Source organism: Prosopis cineraria, unplaced genomic scaffold, assembly GCF_029017545.1.
Source record: "Prosopis cineraria cultivar Desert tree isolate PC_DT_omini unplaced genomic scaffold, ASM2901754v1 PC8, whole genome shotgun sequence".
Taxonomy (NCBI): domain Eukaryota; kingdom Viridiplantae; phylum Streptophyta; class Magnoliopsida; order Fabales; family Fabaceae; genus Prosopis; species Prosopis cineraria.
In genome coordinates, this window is record NW_026555339.1 from 9,777,555 (window position 1) to 9,790,741 (window position 13,187).

Consider the following 13,187-nt stretch of genomic DNA (forward strand, 5'->3'; position numbering starts at 1 on the left):
CCATAATCTTACCTTGGGGTGTTTGGGAGCTTGAATCTAGCCTCAATAGAACCCAATGTCGTGCCCTAGTAGAGCCAAATTGAGCTCTTCGTTTTTCTTCTCCTCCTTTTCTATCTTTCTCACACAGAAACGAATTAGATATATTTGATTTTGGCCGTACGCTACGGCGCACAATACCTTTCGCCGTGGCACATGGCACAAAGGAGCCCGTTATGTTTTAAATTGTCTCTGTGCTTCGCGGCGGACCAACCATACCTGCAGCGTGTGGCACCAAAAATAATTCTTCACTTTTTCTTTTTCTTTCCTTGCCCGGGTGGCCCGCCATCGATTCGAACCCACTTCTAGGGCTGAAATCATAACAATTATATCAAGTTAAGCCCTTCTGGCCACACACCTCATTAACTCACTAATTACTCTCATTAGGTTAATGAATTAGGGTTAAATTTTTTGAATGTTACACACTTAGATGTGTATATATAATAAAAATATTCTCAATCTCTAGTTATGCAAATCAATTCCATATAATTCTAGGTTTCTGTTTTCTCTTCTCTTCTAAATGTCTCATAAAGATTGAGAAGAGAAGAAGAAAAGAGAAATCTAGAAGGAGAGGGGGAGAGAATTGGGACTTTTTTTTAATTTGGTGTGTATAATGCAACCAATGTGCTTTTTTTTATATGCGTGGATACAAAACTAAATTAAATAAAAATATAAAATAATAATAAATAAAAGATATTAGAGAAATCAAAAGATATTGAAAAACTTTTAAATATTATTAATTAGATTATGGACATCCAAAATATTTTAATATTCATAACATTTTTTTATGTCTAGATATAGTACCTCGTTAAAACTTTACCAAGAAAAACTTAATGGGATAAAAAACTTAGTGAAGGAAAAAAGTACACATATTTTCATATTTATTGAAGCTATCTTAATAAAAACCTTGCCAGGAAAACCAAATGGAACAAAACCTTTGGTTAATTAAGGAAAAAAGAGTACATCATGGCTTTTACTCCCCATGATAACAATATCACTCTTGTTCTTAAGTCTTCTTGAATCATTGTATCTTAAACTTGTGTGTCAATTTCTTAGATATTATTGTCCATTGATGCTTTTGCAATATGATATTCTCTTATGACTAGACTACATATGAGTTATTGTCTTCATATAATATTTTGAAACATTTTCTTAGTACATATCTTCTAAATCTGAAGACATTTTTTCACTTGCCATATATTTTGAAGGAGTATAACAATAAAAGTTATAATAAATAATTATGATACACTTTCACAAATAAATAACCTCTTGTAGGTCAACGTGTATAGATTAAACTAAACATGTATAATGCATGAATAATTAATTAATTTTCATCCTAAATAAGTTTAATCAAATAACCACACATGATTTCTCAAACATATCTCATCAAAGACATATTTGGTGCTTTGAGATCATATTTCATTATTTTCTTGAAGAAAAATGATCTCGATTCACATTTAATCATCCAAGATCTTAACATCTTTCTTTAACAAACAAATGATTCATATAAACTCTTCAAGATGTTCAATTAAAATTAGTTAGGATCAAACTAATTGATTATGCATATGTGTTATACATGTCTAGTTTGAACCACATGAACTACTAAAAAATTATAATTAGTTCAGCAAAATCCATCACTAATTTTAGATATTTAGTGACGAATTGTCTGTTATTAATTTTTGTCACAAATATGACGTCACTAATTTAGTGATAGAAACAAATCCATCACTAATTTAATGATAAAAAATATCTATCACTAATTAATAAACTTTCATCATTAATTTATTTTATAATTAAATTTTTTTGTGGTCTAATTACTGCTATGTCACCTCCCATGCCATCTCTTAAGTACATATCACCTACCACTCATAACTCATTGCCACTTAAACTTCCATGCCACGTTACTGCCATATCAACAATCTATTTTAATTCTTTTTATGTAAGTTGCTTTGTCTCAAATTTAGGATTTTTCTATTTTCGTACGCACCCTTTGCTAGTTGAGTTATATGACTTTCAACTTAATATACAAAATTTAATATATATTACGTAATTGTGCACACATATATTTAACTTAATTTATTTTTATATATTTAATATATTATTATTATTTAAACTATGTTGATAATATAATTAGCATATATACACGTAACACATAGATAAGAAATATAATATTTAATGTCAATAGTTTATGAAAATAAAGATTTCTGTATCATTCTTAGATTATCTACATTATAATTAAAGTATTTCCATATCATAAAAAAAAATTATTTTTATATTCAAGTTTACATAATTAAAAAAATATTTTTTATTTTTCTATATCATTTTATATTATATATTTTACTTATAATAAGAGAAAAACTTTATTTGTATAATTATTTAATTTGGTAATTTTCAAGATTTTCTTCATATGAATCTCTCTATGTATATATTTTAATTTTTTATTTGTATAAAATATTGAAACATATTTTGTTTTTTTTTTAATTAAAAATATCTATCATTAATTTGCCACTAATAAAGATTTAGTGATGAAATAGTGATGGATTTAAATTCATTACCAAATTAAAATTCAACCAAAATGTGACGACATCCTATATCTATCATTAAGTCATCACTAATTTATATAATTAGTGACATATTTCAAGCTATCATAAAATTTCAGTCACTAATAACTATAATTAGTGATAGATTAGAGATTCCTCACTAATTTTAATTTTTCTAGTAGTGATGAGTTGACCTCCAAGAGATTATTTGTGTGTGAAAATATATGTATGTCATGATTGTTTATCAGTAATTTTCACTTGTTAGTCCCACAAAATATACAATTAATAAGTGGAAAATGTTTTCATATCTAAAAGATATGTATAGAAAAATGTTTCAAAATATTATATGAAGGCAATGACCTATATAGTCTAGTGGTTAAAGAAAATCAACATGCAAAGGCATCGGTGGCAACAATATTCAAAAAATTAATACACAAGTTTAGGATATGATGACTCAAGAAGACTCAAGAACAAGAAGTGATATTGTCATCAAAGGTGTAGAAGTTATTCTTTTTTTTCCTTAACTAAGGGTTGTCTCACTGGTTTTTCCTGGTAAAGTTTTTAATGAGACAACTCTACTAAATATGAAGATATTGTGTACTTTTTTTTTTCTTTTATCAAGTTTTTGTCCCATTAGGATTTTCCTAATGAGGCTTGAACGAGGCATAATATTTGGACATCCAAGAGGAAGTGTTGTGAATATTAAGAAAATTTTGTGGATATCCATATCTTTTAGATTCTTCAATATCTTTTGATTCTTATTATATTTTATATTTTTAATATTTGTGCCTATAAATAGAAGACGTTTCAGTTGTATTTTATACATTGAAATAAGAAAGCTTTTAAGTCTCTTATTATTTTATTCTCTCCCTCTATATTTCTTTCTTGGGAGAATTTCAGTTAAGGATTAAGGAAGAGACTTAATTATTGGCGGGTCCCAAAGCAATTTAAAACCTTAGTTCAATCCTTTAGGATTGAAATGAAAATAATTTAGACATTGAAAGACAAAAATACCCTTGCTTGATAACAAGTAAAACTAAGAAATCTACAAGTCTTATACAGGAGACCATTGAATCGTAAATCATTATCTTGACCAATTTGATGACCAATCAGATTTTTAAAAACCTTGACAAATACACAAAATATTTATACCCATATCAAATTATAAGAAAAAATGGAGAAGAAATAAAAGAACTGAATAAATAGAGCTTCAAATGTCTCTAAAGCTTCAACACTTAATCCCAACTCACCTAAAGCTAAAACCTTAACACAATTAAGCTCCTAAAGGGTCTTTAAGTCTATAGAATGTGTTCTGAGTTGAGCAAGCCACATAAACACATCCAACCCAAGCATTTCCAACTAAAGAAACTACAATATTTTGTTGTCAGTGACAAAAGTTGTGAATAAAGAAGTGAATTTGGTGACAAATTTGGCTAGTTTTGCACTCTTCTCCCAATTAACATGATTTAATGATCTTTGCACTTGATTTCTTCATCTAAAGACCTTCCAAAAGCATCATCAAAGGTCAAGATACACATCCAACCAAACCTTAAGCCAAAATAACACAAATTTAGCCCAAAAGTATCAAATTAAAGTCAAGTGTGCAAACCCAAAGCAATGGGCATATTTTCATAATTTGGGTAATCAAAATATGTTCAGTTGTGCCTAAATATATTAGAAAACAAGGAAAATGTGCTGAAATGATATGAAATTTTAGAGATTAAAAGATTTGTAACTTGTTCCCAATTTAATTTAAGAACACAAATTTTTTTAATAAAAACACAAAATTTTAAACATTGAATTTTATAAGATTATGTATTCAACTCCATGAATTTGTAACTTACTCTCTCAAATTTACAACTTATCTACTATGATTTACAACTCTATATCTCAATTTTATTTATAAACATAATCTCAATATTTATTTTTCTCATGAGAAATTACTTGTTCAATTCAAGGAATTTGCAATTTACTCTCTCTAATTTGTAATTTCATTTACGTTAGTTTGTAACCTGAGTTCCAAATTTTATTTAGAAATTCATAAATGAAATCAATATTGAGATTTAGTGTTCAAAAATAAAGTTGGGATATAGAATTGCACATCAAGGTAAATGAAGCTGCAAATATAAGAGAGTAAGTTGCAAAAATCATAACTGACAAAATAACATTATAAAATTCAATGTTAAAATCTTGTATTTCTAAATAGAATTTGGAACTTGAGCTGGAAACTAAGGTAAACGGAATTATAAATTAGAGAGAATAAATTGAAAATTCTTGAAATTGAACAAGTAATTTCTTATTAGAAAAATAAATATTGAAATTGGTTTCATATATAAAATTGGGATATGGAGTTAAAATGATAATAGATAAAGTTTTAAATCTGAGAGAGTAAGTTGCAAATTTTTGGAGATGAATAAATGTTCTTATAGAATTCAGTGTTTAAAATTTTGTGTTTTTGTGAAAATAAATTGTCCTTAAATTAAATTAGGAAACTAAGTTGTGCAAATCAAAGTAGGAGTTGCAAATTTCATGAAGTAGGCTAAAAATTTGTAAGTTTAAGATTTTGTCAAATTATTAATTAATGACTTGAGAGACTTTTTTTAAATTTGTATTTTGAAATTTTTTGAGATTTTAATGAGATAAAATTGTCTCTTTGGAACTTAAGTCTCATTCACTCTAATTTTAATGAATATTATTTTTTTGTATAATTTTGCCTTTTTTTCAATAATCAACAACAACAATAATAATTTGTAAAGAATCTCAAGCACTGATCTCTCCATTAATTGAGGGTATTTTACTTAAATTATATCAAAAATTTTATTTTAAAAGACATAGAATATAAAACAAAGATTTTCTTAACCTTGGCTTATGTTCGTCTTTCATTTTGTATTTTAGAATAATCAGATACCCTCTGGGTCGTGAAAATACCATCAAATGCGTGAACATCCAATGAACACAGGAGCAAGTGCTTTGATAATTCATAAAGATAGTGAACCACAGTGAATAAAACCCAAAAAAAAAAGTAAGGGAAAATCCCTCTTAGTTCCTACACGATAAATCTATATATAAAAAAATTCATTAAATTACAAAATTATTCTGACATCTCATGTTATTTATTCAAGTTATCAATATGCTGTATTGAAGTTGTCAATATATACTAATAGATAGTTGTTAGTTAAGTTGTTCAGTTGACAACTAAGCAACAATGACTAACAATTATTCAGCAATAATTAAACAATTTAAGTAAAGAACATGAGACTTTAAAATAATTTTATAATTTTATGAGACTTTTTTATACATTTATATTTCTTGTGTAGGATCTAAGGGTTGGAAACTTTTCCAAAAAGAGAAGAAGAATAAAGAAATTAAAAAGGCATGTCTAGTCTTAGTAAGCTTTTGTAACTCAACTCATCTATTTTTTTTTTAAAAAATAATTGTAATAACTAATTAAATTGATGTCTCTCATAAAAAAAAACCTAAATTAATGTGAGTGATAGGAACTTCCTTTACTTACGCAAGCCGTTGGGGTTTGAATCCCAATTTTTTTGTTTGTAACATAATTAGGAAAGCTTGACTCTTTATCCTCACACCTCCTCAACAAATAGACGGTCACATTTTGATAAAAAGTTTAGGTTGGAATAAACCTTTAATCCTTTAATTTTATATAAATTAAAGTTTTATTTTGATCTTTTCATTTTATAAATGTATTTTTAATCCTTCAACCCTAACAATATTAATTTTATTACAAAATTTTTTTATAAATTTTTAAATATTGATAAAATACTTTTAAATGTTGATTTATTAAGTTTATTTTTTAAAAAATAACAATGATTATCATAAAAAATAATCATTTAAAATTAACAATGTTAGATATATAAAAAAAATTAACTGTTAGGATAAAAAGATTAAAAATATATTTTATAAAATTAAAGAACCAAATTAAAATCTTATATCAAATTAGGAAATTAAAAGTATATTCTAGCTAAAAGTTTAATATCCAAATAGTCATTTTGTTCCCTGGTCCTTTATCAATTATTGCTATTATATTTTTCCATGATATATTGCATTGCACCACCGACACACACTTTAACTTGATGATGACAATGCAAAGAATAGAATTTAGATTTTAAAAATTATGAATTATCGCCCTATCTTTTGGTTCATCGGCTTGATCCAACGTAACAACCAATAAATGAATCGACCTAACAAAGTAACAATGAACCGACCGGTTCACAAATTCTTTCTTATAATTTAGCGGAGAATTTGCCATTTAACTCTTTAAAAAATAAAAGGGAAGTTACTGTAATGTTAGTAAAATAGAAGGAAAATTACATTACTTTACTCCGTTTTTTTTAATAAATTGAAAATTTGATAAAATAGAAACAAGTATCCATATAAATTGAGAATTTGATAAAATTATTTGATGGGGTTGATGTATCTAGAAAAACTTAATTCCATGGTTTTGGGATGATAAATGTTGAAACAGGTTATTCGTCTTCCAGTAAAAGGGGGAAAAAGTTGGTCAAAAAATTATTCCGAAAAAGAAACAAAAAAGAAAAGTTTCGCCATCCACAAACGCCTGAGGATGGATATAAAAAGAGAGACGAACTAGAGTCGCCACTCGCCATTCGCGCTCATCATTGTACTTACGAGAATTCACGCGAAGAAAATGTTTGGCTTAACTATGTTTCACTTTCTTCTTTCGTCATTGCTGCTATGCAGCTTCTTACAGTTGCAGCAACCTGCATATGCCATTAAAAAGGCAAGCCAGCATTTGTTCTATCTGGTTAATATTCTGATAATCGTCGATCATCAACCACTTGATCTTCATCCAACGTTTTCGATTTCCTTTGTCTTTTGCAGTCGTACGTTGTATACTTGGGATCACATTCCCATGGTCCAAAACCATCCTCTGCTGACATGGACTTTGCCACAAGTTCCCATTATGATTTTCTTGCCTCTGTCTTAGGAAGGTAATTAAACGTCCCATTAATTTCTTGGGAATCAATTGTGCAACAAGAGCTGCATATGATGACAAGAATTTGAATTCTCTAAATTGATTTTTGCACATTGACAGTCATGAGAGGGCCAAAGAAGCCATGTTTTACTCTTACAACAAACACATCAATGGCTTCGCTGCATTACTCGAAGATCAAGAAGCCCAAGAGCTCAAAAGTGAGAGTCTCATATGTCCTACATCTCTTCTTCTTTACAAGACAAATTAATAATTGTCACATCTTTTCACAAATACCTTTTATCAACTACTCTTATATGTCCCACTCACTCTTTCTTTAGAGAAGATATACTTCCTCTATTTTTTAAAGTACAAAGCATTTTTAATTGAATTATACTTCCACTATGTTAGTTAATTGTCTTTAAATTAATATACTATATTTTAATATTTACTCTTAATTAATAGGGTGTCTCATTTAAATATGAATAGATGAATGATTTATTTATTAAGAGTACTTTTAGGGGGCAAAATCATTAATTACATGTTAAAAAATAAAAAAATATTTTAGATTTTTCAACATCTAACATAAAAAATTTTATGTGTGTGTGGCTGCTGTGTTTTCTATTCCTATGAAGAAGGGTTAGGTTGGAGGTAAAAAAATTTTTAAAAAAATATGATGGTAGCATTGATATATTGATTGACATAAAATGATTGGGAAATTGACGCAGAAAATCCAAAAGTGGTGTCAGTGTTCTTGAGCCAATCACATAAGCTGTACACAACAAGGTCATGGGGCTTCCTGGGACAAGAAAGAAATGGAAGAGTGAGACCAGACTCTGCTTGGGTCAAAGGAAGATTTGGTCAAAATGTGATTATCGGCAGCATTGATACCGGTAATATAACTAGTTGCAAATGAAATCTATATATATGTCTATCTGTGTATGTGTATCTGTAATTTAATCTACGTACATAACACTGCATGTAATGCACCGTGCCTCACAATTTGGTTTGAAATAGAGTGAGATAAGAACGATCATATATTGATCAGTTGTGTTGCGTGAGTTTTATGTGTATATATATTGAGTCGTTTTATGAGGTAGGTGTTTGGCCGGAATCCAAAAGCTTCCGAGATGATGGGTACGGCCCCATTCCAAATAAGTGGAGAGGAGGGTCAAAATGCGAGCTGTACAGTTTGTCAGGCCGATCTACCACAACTCTTTGCAACAGGTTCGATCCAAATTTGAATGCATGTTTTTAAACAACCACCACCACCACCACCATTATAAGTAAAATATCCAATTAGCTCCTAAATTATTGATGTATGAACGTTTGAAATCATAAACTTTTTTTAATAATGCTCTTTTTAAATTTTTTAAAACAACGCAATCCGGCTCCAGCCGTTAACCAAAGTTAACCTTATTTGTTTGTTGACAAGAAAAATAACAGAAAATGATATTAAAAAAAATATAAGAGGATCAAAAATTGCAGTAAATGACCAAAATATATAGATAATGACCCAAGAAATTATTAAAAATGACCAAAAAATTTTTATTAATTATTTTCTATAATTTTTGAAATTATATAATGGCAGGGACTGAATTGCATTATTTTCAAAAAATTGAAGAAAAAACATTACATAAAAAATGAGTTTGGGGTCTTAGATGCTCTTAGATATATGTATAGTTTAAGAGTTAATTTGCTTTTATACCCTATTATTATTCATCATTTTATTTCTTAAAAATAAAAAGTATGCTATGCGAAGTAGTTTATAATTAAAATTTGAGATCAAGTATGTAACAATAACATATCCATGAAACAGGAAGCTCATTGCAGCAAAAACCTTCTATCAGGGCTTCGAGATAAAACACGGAAGCCTGGGCCCCACAAGTGGTATTAGTGCTCGTGACATGGTGGGACACGGCACACATACGCTGTCAACCGCCGGCGGCAACTTCGTTCGAAACGTGAGTGTTCTCAATAATGGGAATGGCACTGCCAAGGGAGGATCTCCGAGAGCTCGTCTTGCAGTGTACAAAGTCTGCTGGGGTCCTCATAGTTCTGAAGACTGCACTGATGAAGATTTGCTCGCTGCTTTTGACCAAGCTATCAACGATCGCGTTGATGTGCTCTCTGTTTCAATCGGTAGGAATGCTGTCCCAGATATTAATGGCATGTTGACCAATGGGATCGCTATAGGATCCTTCCATGCGATTTCCAGGGGAATAATAGTCGTTGCCGCCGCTGGTAACTCGGGACCAGAACTTCAGACTGTGTCTAACGTGGCGCCTTGGATCTTCACTGTTGCTTCTGGCTCCATAGACAGGGACTTCAGCAATAATATTACTCTTGGCAATGGCCAGCGCATAAAGGTTTGTATTTCTCTTTCAATAATGATCTATGAAGTCGCTGATATTTTTAAAAAGTAAACGTATATCACATTTTATCATTCGTATCACTATTTTCTTTGTCAAAATGTTTTCATAACTTAAAAGCTTAAAAAAAATTAATGTTAATCATTTTATTATCTGTTTAAAACTAAAGCTAGTAATCCGGATTAAGCCCAACAAACCAGTTTAAATAAATTTAAAAATCTTACAATCAAGCTTGAAAGTTTAAAAAAAATTTCTTTCTAAATGGGTTTAGTTAGAATACTTGAATTCTTTTTTATTATTAATAAAATAAAATTAAAATGACATAAAAATTGAAAATCTTAATTTTTAATATAAAATTGAAATTAACTAAAAAAATAAAAAATAATATTTAACCATTCAGGTATTCAAACCAACTCAAAAGCCTAAGATGTTAATACCGGGCTTGACTATATGAAGATTTTATAGATTCAAATATTTTCAGTTCAATCTAGATCCTTGTATCCCGAAAATATTGAAATATATGGGGTGTGTGTTTCTGTATCCCAAACTCATTTATTAGAATTTTGAAAATTGTGGCAATCAACTACACGTTTTGTTCTTACTTAGGTCGTGATTGTGTTTATGATTGATATTTTATAATAACTTATAACATGGAGGATCTGATCAGGGAACAAGTCTGGCCTCAAACTCGACATCTCAGAGGTTAATTCCTGTTGTCATTGCCGGCAATGTCAGGCTTCGTAGTGCGACATTTGAAGACGCGTAAGAATGAATAAAATTCCTCCAAATTATGTCTTAATTTTCCTTTTCAGTGTTAAACTATCTAATAATGTTTGGCTGCTGCTGTTGCAGCCAGCTTTGTAGACCAGGAACACTCGATCCTACAAAAGTAAGAGGCCGCATATTGATATGCCAAAGAGGAAGAACTCTAAGGCCTGTGGACAAGGGCGCGGAAGCAAAGCGTGCAGGCGCATTGAAAATGATTCTGCAAAATGATAATGAATTAAATACAGCTACAGCTGATGCTCAAGTTTTGGATACTTCCAATATTGCTCCTAAGAAAACCAGCAATAATACTTCCTGGGACTATTTCAGCAAAAACAAGTAAATTATAATAATGATACTCTTTCTCATTTGAAGTTGCTCGGAAAATATTTGCAACGACCGGAGCTCCATTTATGCATATATTGCTGCAGGAACCCACTTGCATTCTTGGACAACGCAAAAACAATTATACCAAAAAGGCCAGCTCCAAAAGTTTCTGCATTCTCATCCAGGGGACCCAACTTGGTTCTCCCATCAATCCTCAAGGTTATCATATACGAACCATCCTAGCATAACTCCCTCAGTCAACTACATGGTTCTTGAGCATTTTGTTTTTGTTTTTTTTTTTTTTTTGTTTTTCAGCCGGATGTAACTGCACCGGGTCAGGATATAATTGCTGCTTATTCATCTGCTGCGAGCCCCACCAACCTGGATTCAGATGTAGGACGTCACTTTGACTATAACGTTCTGTCCGGAACTTCCATGGCATGCCCTCATGTTACTGGCATTGTTGGTCTTCTTAAAACTCGTCACCCTAGTTGGAGTCCCGCAATGATCAAGTCAGCAATCATGACCACAGGTATGACGATATTCATTATTAGTCTGCTATCATGTTTACAGTTTGCGCTCTCTCTCTCTTTCTCTCTCTAACTAGGAGCATTTCTAACAAGTTTTCAAAACTATGTCGTTTTAGCAAGCATACTGGATAACACCAATGCACAGATTCGGGACGAGCAAGATGATAAAGTAGCAACTCCATTCCATTATGGTACAGGATTCGTCAAACCCAACCAGGCAATAGACCCTGGACTTGTTTATGATCTCAAGGTTTCTGATTATCTCAACTTGTTATGTGCCTCTGCTTATGAGGAAAGACTAGTGGAAGCCATTAACTATAACAGGCCATACAAATGTCCGAGATCTTACAGACTGGAAGATTTCAACTACCCTTCTATCACATTGCCTTTTATGGGTGTGAAACCTGTAAATGTTACTCGTACTGTAACAAATGTTGGACCTCCAAGCACGTATACTGTAAATGTCAAAGCCCCGCCAGGAGTTAAGGTGGTTGTTCTTCCGAAAACTTTAAAGTTTCAGAGAACAAACCAGAAGAAGAGCTATCTGGTGATTTTGCAGGCAACAAGTTCAGCCAAAACTTCAGATCAGCCTTCATTTGGGGAGCTGACGTGGACAGATGGCAAGCACAAAGTGAGAAGTCCTATAGTAATCCCGCAATACGAGAAAATGGCTATGTAGATTAATTTCAATGTTGTGCTAATCCAGTGTTTTGAAAAGAGTAGTGTGAGGCAGTGTTATTAGCTATTGGTGTGTGCTCAGATGTGTGGGTTTAGTAATGATCTTTCGTCATTTATCATAATAAAGCTATGGGTCTACTCAGTAGGTCCTCTCACAACTTTCTCAGCTTCAAATTCTGATTTATTTTATTTTATATTATATTTTTGCCAGCTTGCTCCTTGAGAGTCTGGAAAATTTTGTTGCTTTGTAGAGACTGGATGCACGCACCAGGATTTCAGCAAAAAATATTACCAAACTTTAGATATCACACTTCATTCAACATTTTTTTTCCGTAATAAAATTAGAAGTGGATAATTATAAGAACTTTTAAGTTGCAAAAGTTGAGACCTTGGAGAGAAATTTGAGTTGCAAATGAACAAGACTGCATTTTAAGTGAGAAACAAAATTGTTCAAATTAACTAGACATCTTTTTCTGTGCATTATATTATATATATGGACATGCATGCAAGGAATGAGACGCTATTCATTATTTGTACAGTTAATTCCCATGATTTTATCATATGTATTAATTTATTGATGATAATCTAAAAATTGGTTATCCATATGCTCCATCTGCTTTTTTATAAAAGTTATCTTTAAAAAGAGTTTTATTGTTCAAAGTACAATGCATGACAGAGTATTTTTAATTGAAACAATGAAAAGGATGGTTAGAAATTAATTATATTTTGTATGTAATGAAAAGAAATACACATACTCCCTCCATTGAAATATTATAAAGGTATTTTTAATTAAATTACACTTTTAATGAGTTAGTTAATTGTCTTTAAAATTACACATTCTTTTTACAATTATCTTTATTTAATAGGGTGTTCAATTAAAAAAATTATTAATTAAACCTATTAGGGTATTTTTGAAAAAAAAATCTCATTAATTATACATTAAAAAATCCAAATACCCTATATTATTGAACACGTCACCTTAAAA

The 13,187-nt window shown here is 30.4% G+C and overlaps 1 protein-coding gene across 1 annotated transcript; it reads left to right on the top strand.

The window, feature by feature from the left end:
- Positions 1–7,195: 7,195 nt before the first annotated feature.
- LOC129318267 (subtilisin-like protease Glyma18g48580) lies at positions 7,196–12,376 on the top strand. Its single transcript, XM_054962969.1, has 11 exons — positions 7,196–7,338; positions 7,440–7,549; positions 7,654–7,751; positions 8,259–8,423; positions 8,631–8,757; positions 9,350–9,899; positions 10,570–10,664; positions 10,755–11,006; positions 11,099–11,213; positions 11,310–11,526; positions 11,641–12,376. The coding sequence occupies exons 1-11, from the start codon at positions 7,246–7,248 to the stop codon at positions 12,201–12,203; spliced, it is 2,385 nt and encodes a 794-aa protein (XP_054818944.1). The 5' UTR covers positions 7,196–7,245; the 3' UTR covers positions 12,204–12,376.
- The last annotated feature ends 811 nt before the right edge of the window (positions 12,377–13,187 follow it).